This window comes from Orcinus orca, chromosome 2 (genome assembly GCF_937001465.1).
Source record: "Orcinus orca chromosome 2, mOrcOrc1.1, whole genome shotgun sequence".
Lineage (NCBI taxonomy): Eukaryota > Metazoa > Chordata > Mammalia > Artiodactyla > Delphinidae > Orcinus > Orcinus orca.
Window position 1 is genome coordinate 20,627,707 of NC_064560.1, and position 13,802 is coordinate 20,641,508.

At 43.5% G+C, this 13,802-nt stretch overlaps 1 protein-coding gene across 16 annotated transcripts in view; it reads left to right on the plus strand.

Moving 5' to 3' along the window:
- USP6NL (USP6 N-terminal like) overlaps nt 1–11,441 on the plus strand; it is a 193,265-nt gene extending 181,824 nt beyond the window's left edge. For 15 of the 16 annotated variants that reach the window (XM_033439201.2, XM_033439206.2, XM_049706144.1 and 12 more), the window contains one exon: nt 1,809–5,212. In XM_033439201.2, the coding sequence (XP_033295092.1) occupies nt 1,809–3,226 (1,418 nt within the window). In that variant the 3' untranslated portion in view covers nt 3,227–5,212. Of the gene's footprint in view, nt 1–1,808 lie in introns of all 16 variants that reach the window. The other variant, XM_049706147.1, reaches the window with a different exon arrangement.
- The last annotated feature ends 2,361 nt before the right edge of the window (nt 11,442–13,802 follow it).

The window sequence follows — 13,802 nt, forward strand, 5'->3', positions numbered from 1 at the left end:
TTCATATGTTTCCTTGGGACTAAATGGATAGCTACTTGTAGAGCTGATAAAAACTTGGGGGACACCAGATAGATTTTAATTTTATTTTTATTGTTCGTTTTTTTGTTTTTTTGCGGTACGCAGGCCTCTCACTGCCGTGGCCTCCCCCACTGTGGAGCACAGGCTCTGGACGCGCAGGCCCAGTGGCCATGGCCCACGGGCCCAGCCGCTCCGTGGCATGCGGGATCCTCCCGGACAGGGGCACGAACCCGCGTCCCCCGCACCGGCAGGCGGACTCTCAACCACTGCGCCACCAGGGAAGCCCCTTATTGTTCGTTTTTAACCTGATAGGCTGAATGACTACTTGTGAATATTCTGGACTAGGGCTGCATTTGAGTCAACTTTCTCACCTCAATTCCAGATATTTCATATGAGGCTAGTCAGGCTGAACTGGAATGCTCCAGACTATTTTACATGCAACATTCATAAACAAAGCTTTTCTCAATGACAAGCATTTTCAAGTTTGGGTTATCGCTTAAAATAGTCTGTCCATATATCATAAAATGTCTTTATTATAGAAAGATGCAAGAACCATGTTGATTATGCCAAGACCACTGAATCAGAAAAGCATAAAGTATCTTTAGCTCAATAATTCTTATTCTGGTAGCTTAACTATTTAAAGGATATCGCATTGCCATCATTCTCTACTCCCTCCCCTCCCAAAGAAAAGCTCATTGAATTATTTTAACATCTTAAAGAAAATTATGGTATGTGGGTAAATAATACAATTATCATCACCTAGACCGTAAGCTACATAAAAATGAGGCGGCGTCCGCCTGCTCACAGCTGGTGGACTCATGGCTTTCCTCAGGAAACATTTGTTAGGTGGGTGGGTGGCGGAGCATTTGAAGAGTGCAATGACTTATTTTTAAGTGAGAATATACGGTTTTGTAGTAATAGAAGACATAAAAAACATACGTCTTAAGCTTTGGAATTTTTACAAGTGGAGTCTGTTGTTTTTTTCAGGATGGTATTTAGTGGAGTCCATATTGTGGATCATTTTAAACACTGTTTACAAAATGCCCAAGTTATTGCATGTTCCTTTAAGTCCTCATTAATTTTCCCATGTTAGTTATTTAAAATGTAAAACCAAAAGTATCTAATATGATTTTCTCTTTCTTTTTTATTCTTTTTCCCTTTTTTTTGCATTTAAAGTAGGACCCTCTTAGAGTAGTAATTTGGAAATAGAGAATGCCGTCTCTTTGTATATGGTGGAAGGTACTTGAGAGAATAATAATAAGCTATCTGGGGATAACTTGGAGACCACAGTTGGTCATCAGTTAACTTTTAAACTTGGCAGACCTGCTTGAGGTTGTTAGGAACCATTTTACTGAGATTCCAAAACTGTTTTAGTTGAGGTATGCTTAAGTGGAAGGAATGTAACGGTGAGACACTGAACTACTGACCTGCAGGATTGTTTTAGGGAAAGAAATGAGAATATCAGCTTCTCATTCACGGTAAAGCAGGTAACTATCTTAACAAAATATAAGAATCATATGTTACACGATTGTATGATCCTTACTCATAAGGTTATAAAATTTTCCCATCTGCACATTGCATAATAAGACTTTGAGTTTTGGTATGCCTTAGTATGAATCTCTCTAAAAAATGCTTCTCCTAAGCCACTAAAATTCTGTGTGTCTGTGTATGTATGTGCATGTGCTTGAGTGCACACATGAAAAGTAAGCAGTTATTCATGATATAGTTCTTATATTTGATACCATTTATTCATGCACTTATGTCACTTATGAATTGATCTTTCCCTTTAGGTAAAGAGGATGAATTTCCAAAGAAACCTTTGGGACAACTTCCCCCTGAATCTCAATCAGCTGGCATCAGTCACCTGAGCAACGGACAGAGAAGTGTGGGCAGGTCAAGTCCGCATCTGGACGGCAGGAGAGAGAGCGGCTCGTCACCTTACAAAGCCCACGAGCATTCCCCTCCCCATCAAAGTAGAACAGGTACCCCCGAGAGGGCACGGCAGCTGCGGCGGAAGTCGGTGGACGAGGAGAGTAAAAAGCTTAAAGATGAGGTGGATTTTCAAAGGAGACTTCCATCGGGTCCACAGGACAATTCCAGGCAGTATAACCACGCAGCCGCTAACCAGAATAGCAACGCCACTTCACACATCAGGAAGGAGTTTGTGCCCAAATGGAATAAGCCGTCAGATATCTCAGCTATTGAGAAAAACGCCAAGTATGCCATTGAAGGCCGAAGTCGGGCTGCACACCCCACGCCGAGAGTCACCGTCCCCGGTTCCGCTGATCCGTGGGCCCCCAGCGTCAGGCAGAAGTTGAAGGTGCTGGATGCGGACGAAGGGAAACGTGGCTCCACAGCCTCACAGTATGACAACGTACCCGGGGATGGAGCCAGCGCGGCCCTGGAGCAGGCGCTGGAGAGGGCGCGCTCCCAGAGCCCCAGGGGTGCGGCCTACCCTCACAGCCCAAGGAGGCACGCTGAGCCCAGCTCCAGTCCATCCAGAACCCCGAACACGTTTACATTTAAATTACAGCCTCCGAATTATGCAAAATATCCATCCCAGTTAGACGGGGAGGATCGAGGGGCAGCACACCCCCCATCTTACAGTGACCCCCCCACTTACCAGGGCAGTTCTCCAAAGCGCATCCCTGCTGCTAACAGCAGCTTTGTGTCTCCACCGTTTCCCCACGGGACACCAGTGAATCCTTCCCGGAGACCTTACGGTTCTACTCTTTCGACTGATGTTTCTCCAGAGAAATCTTACAGCCGCGCAACTCCTCTGGTCCAGCCGTCCAGTCGAATAGAAGTTCTCCCTGTTGATATTGGTGCTGCGGGATATTCGGGCAATTCAGGGTCACCAAAGAATGGGAAATTCCTCCTTCCTCCAGTGGAATGTTTGCCAGATAATAACGGAAAATGGTCGGAAGTTGGTTACACATTGAGACCGGAGATGCACGGACAGTCGTGGACTCGTGATGCCAACCGTAGCCACTTAAGTAGTTTACCCAAATACCCCACCTTTCAACACGTCCCCTATCAGGACCACACCCTCCCTGCAGTTTCAGTAGATAGTCCGGTGCGGTATCGAACTTCCCCAGCTCTGGAAGATGCCAGTTCATGTGGGTATCAGTATTCAGGGCCCTCACCTCCAGTATATCACTACAGGAATCGGGATGGACTCTCTATCCAGGAATCAGTATTGCTGTGAGAATTGATCTGTACTTGCTGCAGACGAGAGAATAGAAACCATATGAAACCTACATTGCTATGTTGATAATTGCCAAAGCAGTATTTTATACAGTTGTGAACAACTCGCACAGTTCTCGTGTATGTCAGTAGTAAGAATATATGGAAGTGATTTCATCCCCACCTAGATGCTGCTTAAGATGAGCTTTTAACTTGCATCATCACTGAACCTGTTAAAAAGAATTTAACCTGGAAACATAGCAATAGTATTTAGGGATGCACGCACAGTTTCATTTATATCTTTCTCCAAAATCTGAATATTTGTACTCTGTTAGTCCATTCTATTTTGAGTAATGATACAAAGCACTGAAAAACTGTAGAATAGATATTTTAAGGCTATGTGTAGTGTACGTGTCTTTTAATAGATACTATATGCATCTACGCATACACGTTTGAACACAGAACTAAAGAAATGTTAAAAAAAAAACAACTACTTTTCATCTAGATCCATGGAATAATTTATTCTACTTCTTTTCCCTACCTTGTCTTTTGGTCATGTTTTTTTTCCCCCCTTATATTTTTAACGCAGGTCCTAAACTGACTTGAGGGTTTGCCCTGGCTTAATTCAGCATCTCATGGAATGCTCAGCTTTCTCGTTCAATTGCTCATTCAGTTTTCAATCTGAAGATTAAAGACATTGGAGAGAAAGGCTAACCACTTAATGGTGCTTAAAATCGGGGCAGTTTAATTTTATGACCAAAGGTGCAGCGCGCAATGTATCCGTGTTCACCAAGAGATCAGCTTTCGTGCGTCTGTGCCCTTTTTTCTGGTCTGACCCTCGCAAAGCTCAGAGCAGAGTGTTCCTTGCCAGATGCCCAGGAAGTACACACAGCCCTCCGGCGGATGCCAGCAGGAGAAGCTGCAAGTTACTGATCATCAAGCACTCACACGGGGCAGCAGAACAAATTCCTTTACATTCATTTGAAAGCAAGATTAACAATATGGTTACTTCTTACTTCTGCCCCTTAAATTACTGTGGAGTCTCCCCGCAGAGGGCCCCGGGGTGGCATTTACATGATCTTTTCCTGGCCCTCTTCTTTAAAGAATGTAGTCAGTGAATATTGCTGCTCGTAGGCCGTTAAATTATCGCTGTGTAAAATTGTAAAAAATGATCCTAATTATTACTAGGAACCTCAGATTTTGGTGGGTTTTTTGTTGTTTTTTTTTAAATAGCGTGACTTTCATACTTTCAAAAATCTTTTTTTGTTGTTGTTTGTTTCAGTGAAAAATTCAGGTTCATGGTAACAAATCAGCAATGTCTTTCAAAATCTTCTGTTACACTACAATGACCAAAACACTGACCAAGTTTTGGGCACTCTAAGAAAGTATGCCTTTGGGTTTCACTGGAGAGCTTGTTTTCAACATTACTTTGATCCTATTTGAACAATAGGGAATAGAAAACCTAACATTGATGGTTCTTCTTGTTGCAAGTTGGGGCTTTAAGCTTTCAAGGTACAGAAGTATGTCTTTTAAAATGAGAGTAACATTTGTTTAGCTAGTGAATGTGACAATATTTTTATGTATATAATGAGCCTAATATAATTTTAATCAACTTGGTAATGATGTTATTAAATGGCAAAACAAACGCAGTGTATTAGCAGCCAAACACTGCACGGAAACTCCGATCCACCAGGCTCCTGGTTCAGATCATGTGGAAGCTTAGAAATAAATGTATATAAAATTGTAGCTGGGGATGTGAATTCCAATTTTAAACCATGATTCTGTGACTTGTAATAAACCAAGCTGTACAATTTAGTTTATGATAGCAGCATCAGAGCTGTTCCAAAATATATATATATATCAACAGTGGTAAATACTGTAGATTTATATATATATATATATATATGCAAAAAATATATGCACACACACTATTTTCTTATGTCACCTATGACTTTTTTATCTGTATACTTCTTTTGATGTGATTGTTTTTAACATGCTAAATAAGTATATTTTGTTTTGTGTCTTTTATGTGCTTTTTTCAGATGGCATCTCTGATTTTTCTAAATCTAGTTCCTTTCTAACTGAGCAGATACTGCGTAGCGTTTGCCTACATGACTTTATATGTATCACAGTTGTATATGTTTTACTAATTTCCAGTAGTTCTGTATTTAGAACCGCATCACCTGCCCTTTATTTGATTTAATCAGCCATTGTTAATAGTGATAAGGTATTATTTTCAGTCTTCCCCCGTTAGAAAATGTAGATCTGTTAGTTTTTCAATGAGGAAAATATAACTCAGAGTCATTTTGCCACCGTACAATTTTACTCTTTCAAATTTATCTTTTAATAAAAGATAAATAGTGAAATAAGTATAAAATATGAAATACCATTCATAAAGTAGGCGAAGTATATTTATAAAAAACATTTGGTGAGGATCTTCATGGTGTGGAGACCGATTTTGCTTTAACTACATGTACACGAGTAACTGTTTTGCCACTATTAAGTCTTTTCTTCATAGCAGTTTTGCCTAATACAGTAAGCACTTTGATATAGTTTTTATATTTTAATATTTAGTTTGAAAAGTTAAAGAAACTTAGACCCAGTGTCTCAAAGGGTTTTAAAACTTTGACTCTTTCAGGTGCTTATGTTGCTTACAGGATTTTTAAAATAGCTTTGAGAGCTGGGAGATAGCCATAGCTGTCAAATCAGACACCCTGGTATTGCAGGGGAGGAAAAAAAATTCTTCTTCCTTCTGCCCTCTAGGTTCTCCACCCAGGCCCTGTAGATTGGACTGACAAAGGACAGACCAACGGGAGAAAAGCAACTGGAAGGTCATTAACACGTGCGTCCTGCATTCACGTGGTACCTGGTGATCAGTCACTCAAAGGGAGGGTTAGCTTGGGGTCTCTCCACCCAACCTAGTCAAGGCAGGGGTGAGGGTGGTAAGGGGGAGAAAGGGCACTTACAGAAAAGCAGGTGACTTTCTGGAAAATAAATGGGCCTTAAGAGAGCAGGTGGGAGACATGATCGTCTGTGACGGGGTCTGGTGGGGCGCCAGAAGAGGAGATTATAGAGTTGACCCAGGAGGGGATTTAGGAGAGTTGTGTTCTTTGGGGGTGCGGGGGGGGTGGCGCTCTGCTTTTAGGCAGATAAGGGATTTCAGAAACTCAAATGCCTTCAGCTCAAAAATCGTTTTTATTGCCCAGTGGCATATTTTGGGGTAACAGATCCCGATACCCTTCACTGTCAATGACAGAATGTTTCTCAAAAGAAGGAAGAGAGATTCAGGTAATGGGGCATTTCCAGAGAAGAAAAATGGTTGTTTACAGGATGTGATGTGATTGTTTGAACTTTTTTTCATTTTAAGAAGATTCTTATACTAAATTTATGTCATACTCAGTGTCACTTTAACATGGAGTTTTATATTTGTTGTCATTTCAGATCTCTCCCTCAGGGCTCGTTATACTATAAGCACAAAAATGATGCCTAGTCAATACTTTGCTAAGATCCGTTTTCTTTTCATTTTCATGATTAGAGAAAAGCATTCCATCTCCACAAATAGGGATTTATTCACAGAGGATCTACAGCTTAATCTTCTGGAAATACTATTCTCAGTTATCTTTATTTATTTATTTATTAGCATATTTATTGGAGTATAATTGCTTTACAGTGGTGTGTTAGTTTCTGCTGTATAACAAAGTGAATCAGCTATACATACACATCCCCATATCCTCTCCCTCTTGCATCTCCCTCCCACCCTCCCTATCCCACCCCTCTAGGTGGTCACAAAGCACCAGCTGATCTCCCTGTGCTATGCGGCTGTTTCCCACCAGCTATCCATTTTACATTTGGTAGTGTATATAAGTCCATGCCACTCTCTCTCACTTCGTCCCCGCTCAGTTATCTTTTAGAGTCACACCTTTGTTTTAGTATGCACTTGATTGTGGGTTAATTGAGACTATGGTTTTGGCAGTCTGTTTCTTTGTTTTAATTGTCCTTTAATGGATTTTAAATTTCATTTCTTTTTTTTCTTTTTTTTTTTTTTGCGGTACGCGGGCCTCTCACTGTTGTGGCCTCTCCCATTGCGGAGCACAGGCTCCGTGGCCATGGCTCACAGGCCTAGCCGCTCCACGGCATGTGGAATCTTCCCGGACCGGGGCACGAACCTGTGTCCCCTGCATCAGCAGGCAGACTCTCAACCACTGCACCACCAGGGAAGCCCTAAATTTCATTTCTAATATTGATATTAACACTTACTGACCAGATGGTTTTAATAAGTCTGACTTTACTTTTATAATGACCTAAGGTATTGAGAATAGGAAGAAAGGATTCCATTTAACATTTATGTATGAATTGTACTTTCAGAAGGATTTTCAGTTTCCATAAATCTAAGCATAATTGCCACCATTTTATCAATAAGAACCCTGAAAAATAGAGGAACAAATGTTAGATTTCATAGGAGTGGATCTTGACCCCTGCTGCTCGTTAGAACTGGGGAAATTTTTTTTTAAAATTGATTGTATATTACCACTGTGAGCTGTCTCAAAAATTCTTAACAGGTCAGTTTCAGAGATTAGAAACTCTGATTTCAGGTAAGTTAAGAAAATTTCCACTGGAAAGACTAACATTACCAGCCATCTCTGTAAATGCTTATGAACTACTAGCAGTTGTGGAAAGTAGCAGTGGCTTCAGCTGAAGGTGGCCTGACCCGGTGCTTTCTCTCATTACGTCTTACAGTAGTTCTTCCAAATAGGTAGAGCCTTACAAGGATTTCCATTTTCCTGGACAACCTCTGTCACTTTCCGTAAGTGACAGGCTAAAAAGAGGCTTAAGCTGTCAGGAAGCCCAAGTGCGTTTTCCCCATGTGAGAAGCTGAGAAGGTGCTGCATATCCTGGTCGTCCACTTGACCGGTCAGCATTTTATTGAGCACCTACAGTGTACTAGTTGCCTTGGGATTGTGCTAGGTTCACACTTCAAGATAAGAGGCACATTTTGTAATCTGTGTCTCAATTCAGTGTTGGGGGCGGGATGTGCACAGGTGACTATTATGGGCACAGAAAAGCCCAACTCAAGAGGGTGAGGGAGGGCCTGTGTGGAGGATTCTCAGAGTAGATGGACTAAAGGGAGGGGAAGGGGGCGTTTGTACAGAGAGGATGGAACGAGCAACTGCGTGGTGCGTGTGGGGAAGTTTCTCGCTTTGGTGTGCATGTGGGATGGGGTGGGAGGGTCTGCAGAGACCGGGTCCTGGAGGGCCTTTTGTGGCCTGTGGAGGCGGATGCAGGGGCGCAGGCCTGGGGGAAGTTAGGACAATTGCAGCAGGTGTTCTGTCTACAAGGTAGGTGGTCCAGAGCTCAATGCCAGGGAAGAAGTTACGAAGAAAAGGTGATGAACTTGAGAACTATTTACTAAGTAAAATTGACAAAACTTGATAATTGGTTGAGTGTAACCACAATAATTAAGAAAAGTAGCTAACATTACTGAATGCCTGCTGTGCATCTGGCACTGTGCTAAGCATTTTACCTGTATTAACTCACTTAATTCTCAGAATAACTCTCTGAAGTGTGTACGACCCTAATTCCCAGTTTACAGATGAGAAAACTAAGGCACGAAGAGTTGAAGTAACTTACCCCAGGTGACATGGTAGGTAAGAGACCCTGGACTTGAATCTGAATCTAGGGCCTGTGTGTCCCTCCCCCCCACCGACAGTTTTAAGGAGGTATAACTTACCTACCATAAAATTCACCCATTTTAGTGTACACGTCAGTGATTTTTTGGTAAATTTACAGACTTGTGCAACCATCACAACAGACCAATTTTAGAACCTTTCCGTCACCTCAAAAAGATCTCTTGTCCCCATTTGCAATATCCATTCCCACCCCCAGCCTCAGGCAACCACTAATCCACCTTATATCTCTTTGATTTCCCATTTCTGGACATTTCGTATAAATGGAATCAGATAATATGTGGGATTTTTGCATCTGGCTTCTTTTGTACTTAGCCTAATGTTTTTGAGGTTCATCCATGTATTAGTAACTACTTTTTTATTGCTGAACAGTATTTTGTTGTATGGCTATATCACATTTTGTTTATCCAGTCACCAGTTGATAGACATTTGGATTGTTTTCACATGGTGCTGTGACCATTTGTGTACAGGTATTTGTGTGGCCTTGTTTTCACTTCCCTTGCATATGTATTTAGCAGTGCTATTGCTGGTTTTTATGATAAGCTTGTGTTTAACTTTTTAAGAAACTCCCACACTCTTCCAAAGTGTCTGTACCATTTACGTTCCCACCAGCAATGTTTGAGGGTTCTGATTTCTCCACATCCTCACCAATACTTGTTGTTTTATATTTTTTGGTTATAGCCGTTCTAGTGGGTGTGAAGTGATATCTCATTGTGGCTTTGATTTGCATTTCTCGAATGGCTAAATGATGTTGAGCGTCTTTTCATCTTTTTATGAATCATTCATGTATATTCTTTGGTGAAATGTCTATTCAGATCTTTTGCTCACTTGTTTAATTGGGTTTTATTTTTGAAAAGTAAGTGTTCGTAAAATACTCTGGATACAAGTCCTTTATAAGACATATTTGCAAATATTTTCTCCCAGTCTGTGACATGTCTTTTCAGTTTCTTAATGGTGTCTTTTGAAGTGTGAGTGTTTCTAATTTTAATGAAGTTCAGTTTATTGGTTTCTTCTTTATGGATCATGCTTTTAGTATTGTATCTCTCTGCCTAACCCAGGGTCACAAATGATTTTCTCCTATGTTTGATTTCAGAAGTGTTATAGTTTTAGCTCTTATACTTAGGTCTGTGAGCTGTGTTGAATTATTACCATGTAAGGTGTGAGGTAAGGATCTAAGTTTACGTGGGTATTCAGTGGTCTCAGCACCATGTGTTTAAAAGCCTGCTTTCCCCAGCTGAATTGCCTTGGCACCTCTAACAGAAATCAGTTGACCATATATATAAGTATTTATTTTAAGTTTTGAAATCAGGAAGTGTACATCCTCCAACTTTGTTCTTTTTCAAGTTGTTTTGGCTATTTGGGGTCCTTTGCATTTCTATATAAATTTTAGGATCAACTCGTTAGTTTCTTCAAAAACCAAACCAGACCAAAACAACAACCTGTTGAATCTATAGATCAACTTGGGAATCTTAAAATGTTGGGTCTTTTGATCCATAAACATAGACTATTTATTTTGATCTTTAATTTTGATTTTTATTTTTTATTTTATTTTTTTTGTGGTACGTGGGCCTCTCACTGTTGTGGCCTCTCCCGTTGTGGAGCACAGGCTCCGGACGTGCAGGCTCAGCGGCCATGGCTCACGGGCCCAGCCGCTCCACGGCATGTGGGATCTTCCCAGATCGGGGCACGAACCCGTGTCCCCTGCATCGGCAGGCGGACTCTCAACCACTGCGCCACCAGGGAAACCCTTTAATTTTGACTTTTAATTTATTTTTCATTTGGTTTTTATTTTTCATTCATTTTGATCTTTAATTTCAGCAAGGTTTTGTAGCTTTAGCCTTAACACTTATTTTGTTAAAGTATTCCTAAGTGTTTTATTTTCCTTGCTCTTGTGAATAGAATTGTGTTCTTGAGAGCCTGTGTGCTTACACATCATTCTGTACTGTTGAGGGGAGAGGAGGCTCAAGGTTGATTTCTTCAGTTCCCAGGTTGGGTGGTGGTGTGGATAGTGGGGTCACAATCTGATGAAAAGAATTCAGGAGATGGAGCAGGTGGAGGCTTGGTGAGGAAATGGCTTCTGTTTTGACGTGTAGAATCTGAGGAATAGGGGACGGACAGATTGTGCTGTCTGATGGGCAGCCGGGAATTCCAGGGAGATTTGGACTTGCTGGCATGTAAGGATCAAGTCATAGGAGAGCACCTGCCTCGGGAAAAGATGAGCTGAGGATGGGAGAGCCTGGGGGGTCACTGACAGTTAAGAGATGCCCCAGGGAAGAAGGTGTGAAGCACTCAGAGAGGCAGTCCTGGACTGGTTCCGCAGTACCCACGTGCCCGGTGATTGAAGACGGAGCTTCGGAGTCAGACTGACTCGAGTTTGAAGTCGACATCCACGGAGGCCACTATTGTCGATTCTGGGAAATCGTGAAGTAGCAGGACGACAGCATCCGTGTCCTCGGGGACCTGATGTGATCCATTTCCTCCTCTGTAGCATGGAGATTGTAGCGCTTATTTCATGGAGTTGTGAGGATTAAATGAGTTGACTTGTGCAAAGTATCCAGTGTAGTGTCATCACGCGGTAGTAACGAGGAACGTTACCTGTTGTCACACGACCCCACGGAGCTGGGCGTTAGAGACTAGGAGGGTGTGGACCCTGACTTCATGGAGCTGAGAGTCTCGTGAGCAGCGCAGAGGCACACACGACACGACACGACACGACACGTGGGGGGAGGGACGGCACAGGGCGATGGGAGAGGAGGGGCCCTGGCTAGGGGGGCAGGGGTCCCAGGAAGGAGGAAATGGTCGGCGGCTTCAGTGCAGCACAAAGGCCCATTGCCTTGACTGAAGAAACAATTGGGGTTTGACAGTTTGGGGGTTGGTGCCGTCATCTGCTGTCTCTCCTAGAGCCAGGGCCAGGTTGGCACCCATGGGCGGCGATGCCGGTCTCTCCAGAGAAGGGTGGGTGGAGGGAGGGGCTGGGAGGGGTGGATTTACATGGGGAAATAATGCCAGTTAGAGGGTAGTTCTGACCATTCAACCACTCGAGGACCTCTACCAGCCAGCCTGTGGTTTTATTCCAGTTTGTTACGTTCTGTATTCATGGGGGTTAAAGCACCAATGATTGACCTTTCTGTAGTTCAGACTCTCCACTTTAATTTGGAGGAAAATCAGCATAATCTGAAGATAAAGCAGGCTGCATCAAGAAAGCTCTCATATCCCGCCAGGGACATCCTTGACTCTGGAGAGCAGTTCTCTGAGTTTTGCTGCCATGTGCAGCGCACTAAGGAGGTGTGATCTAGAAGTCGCCGTGCGCGGATGGTGGAGAGGCTCACTGCTCTGAAAGCTAAGCACAAATCAGCGATGAACCGTGGCTCGCAGAAAGCCCAGGCTTGAATGTGGCTGTCAGCTCTGCCAAGATCCCTGGTGTGGCTCCAGGCAGGGCACTGGGCCTCCCCAGGCCTGGGTTCTCTGATCTGCAAACTCTGGGGGTCGGAGGAGAGTTTGAAAAGGGCTCTGCCTCAGACTCTAAGGGGAGGGTGCCCTGACCCCAGGTCTCTTTGTCTGCTTTGTGCAGGTACCATGTCGGGTGCTAGGAAAACAGTGGTGAGCAAAGACCAGATGGTCCCTGGCATTATGGATGGACGGTCGTGTGGGGAAGGCTGGCATTCTTTGTTACCAGCATAAATGAAGACCCACATCTGTGGCAGGGACCAGGAGGGAGGAGGACCCAGTGCGCTCGGGCCCCTGTGATAACGACAAGCACGAAGGTGATGCTCGTGAGAAATGATGCGGCTTGAATTGTACGGGCAGCGAAGTCGGTGCGGTAATGGGCCGAGGAAACCGGCTCATGGCCGTGGGAGATGAGGGGCCCTCGCAGGACAGCCTGGGAGCAGAGGACGCAGAGTAGCAAATATGGCACAGACAGTGCAAGTTGCTAACGTGAAGGCAGTCGTACATTATCAACCGTGTCTGTACCCACGAATAATACATTCGCAGGACCACCTTTGGAAAGGCGGATGACGACGGCCCTGGCCGTCGGCAGTTTGCTGGAGTAGACTGGAGGCCCTCACACCTGCGCTGCAGCCTGAGCTTGCCCCTTGTCAGCAGGTGAGCTTGGGCAAGTCACGTTCCCTTGCTGGGCTTTACTTTCTCAGCTCTAAAACGTGAGTGTTCGAGCTAGACAGGGTGGTGGAGATGACCTCGGACAGCGGGTCTCAACCAGCGCTGTGAACGAGAGCCACTCGAGAAGCTGCCAGAAATACTGATGCTCAGTCCCCCCCCAGACCAATAAGTCAGAATCTCCCTGGCTGGGGCCTAGGAATTAGGATTTTTTAAAAAAATTAAACACACAGTCCAATATTTCATGATTCTATAACCTGTGCCTCAGAACTGAACCATGTGATGCAATTGTATAGGAATAAACTGCAAGAAGCCAGAGCCTTGGGCTTGAAATCTTGGTTGAGAAGCCATGAATGACCTGCCTCTCTTAACAAGCAAAGTGTTTTGACCATGAAGAAAGGAGACGTTCTTCCCTTTCCACCTCTACGTCTTTATTGTTCTAGCTCCCATGTCATTCTTCTGTTACTATCCGGAGACACCTTAAAATCATGTGAGGGCATTTCTATCTAGAGGGTTTGAATGGTGTGTGGAAGGAACTCAGGCTTGCAGCAAACTTGGAGATGAGTCTTAGCTTTTCCACTAACCCTGCTGGACCTCAGCCTCTTGAGTAAAATAGAGAAAATGAGACCTTCCCTGCAGGGTCGCTCTGAAGAGGTACTAAGGTAATGTACGTGTAATACAGTGCCTGGGACAGAGATGCTCCATAAATGTTAAATGATGAATAGAAATGTTTGTATAGGGAAAGGGCTAATATCATTTATATTTAAAGGGCTTGTTTTTCGCCTTGAGACTTGTGAA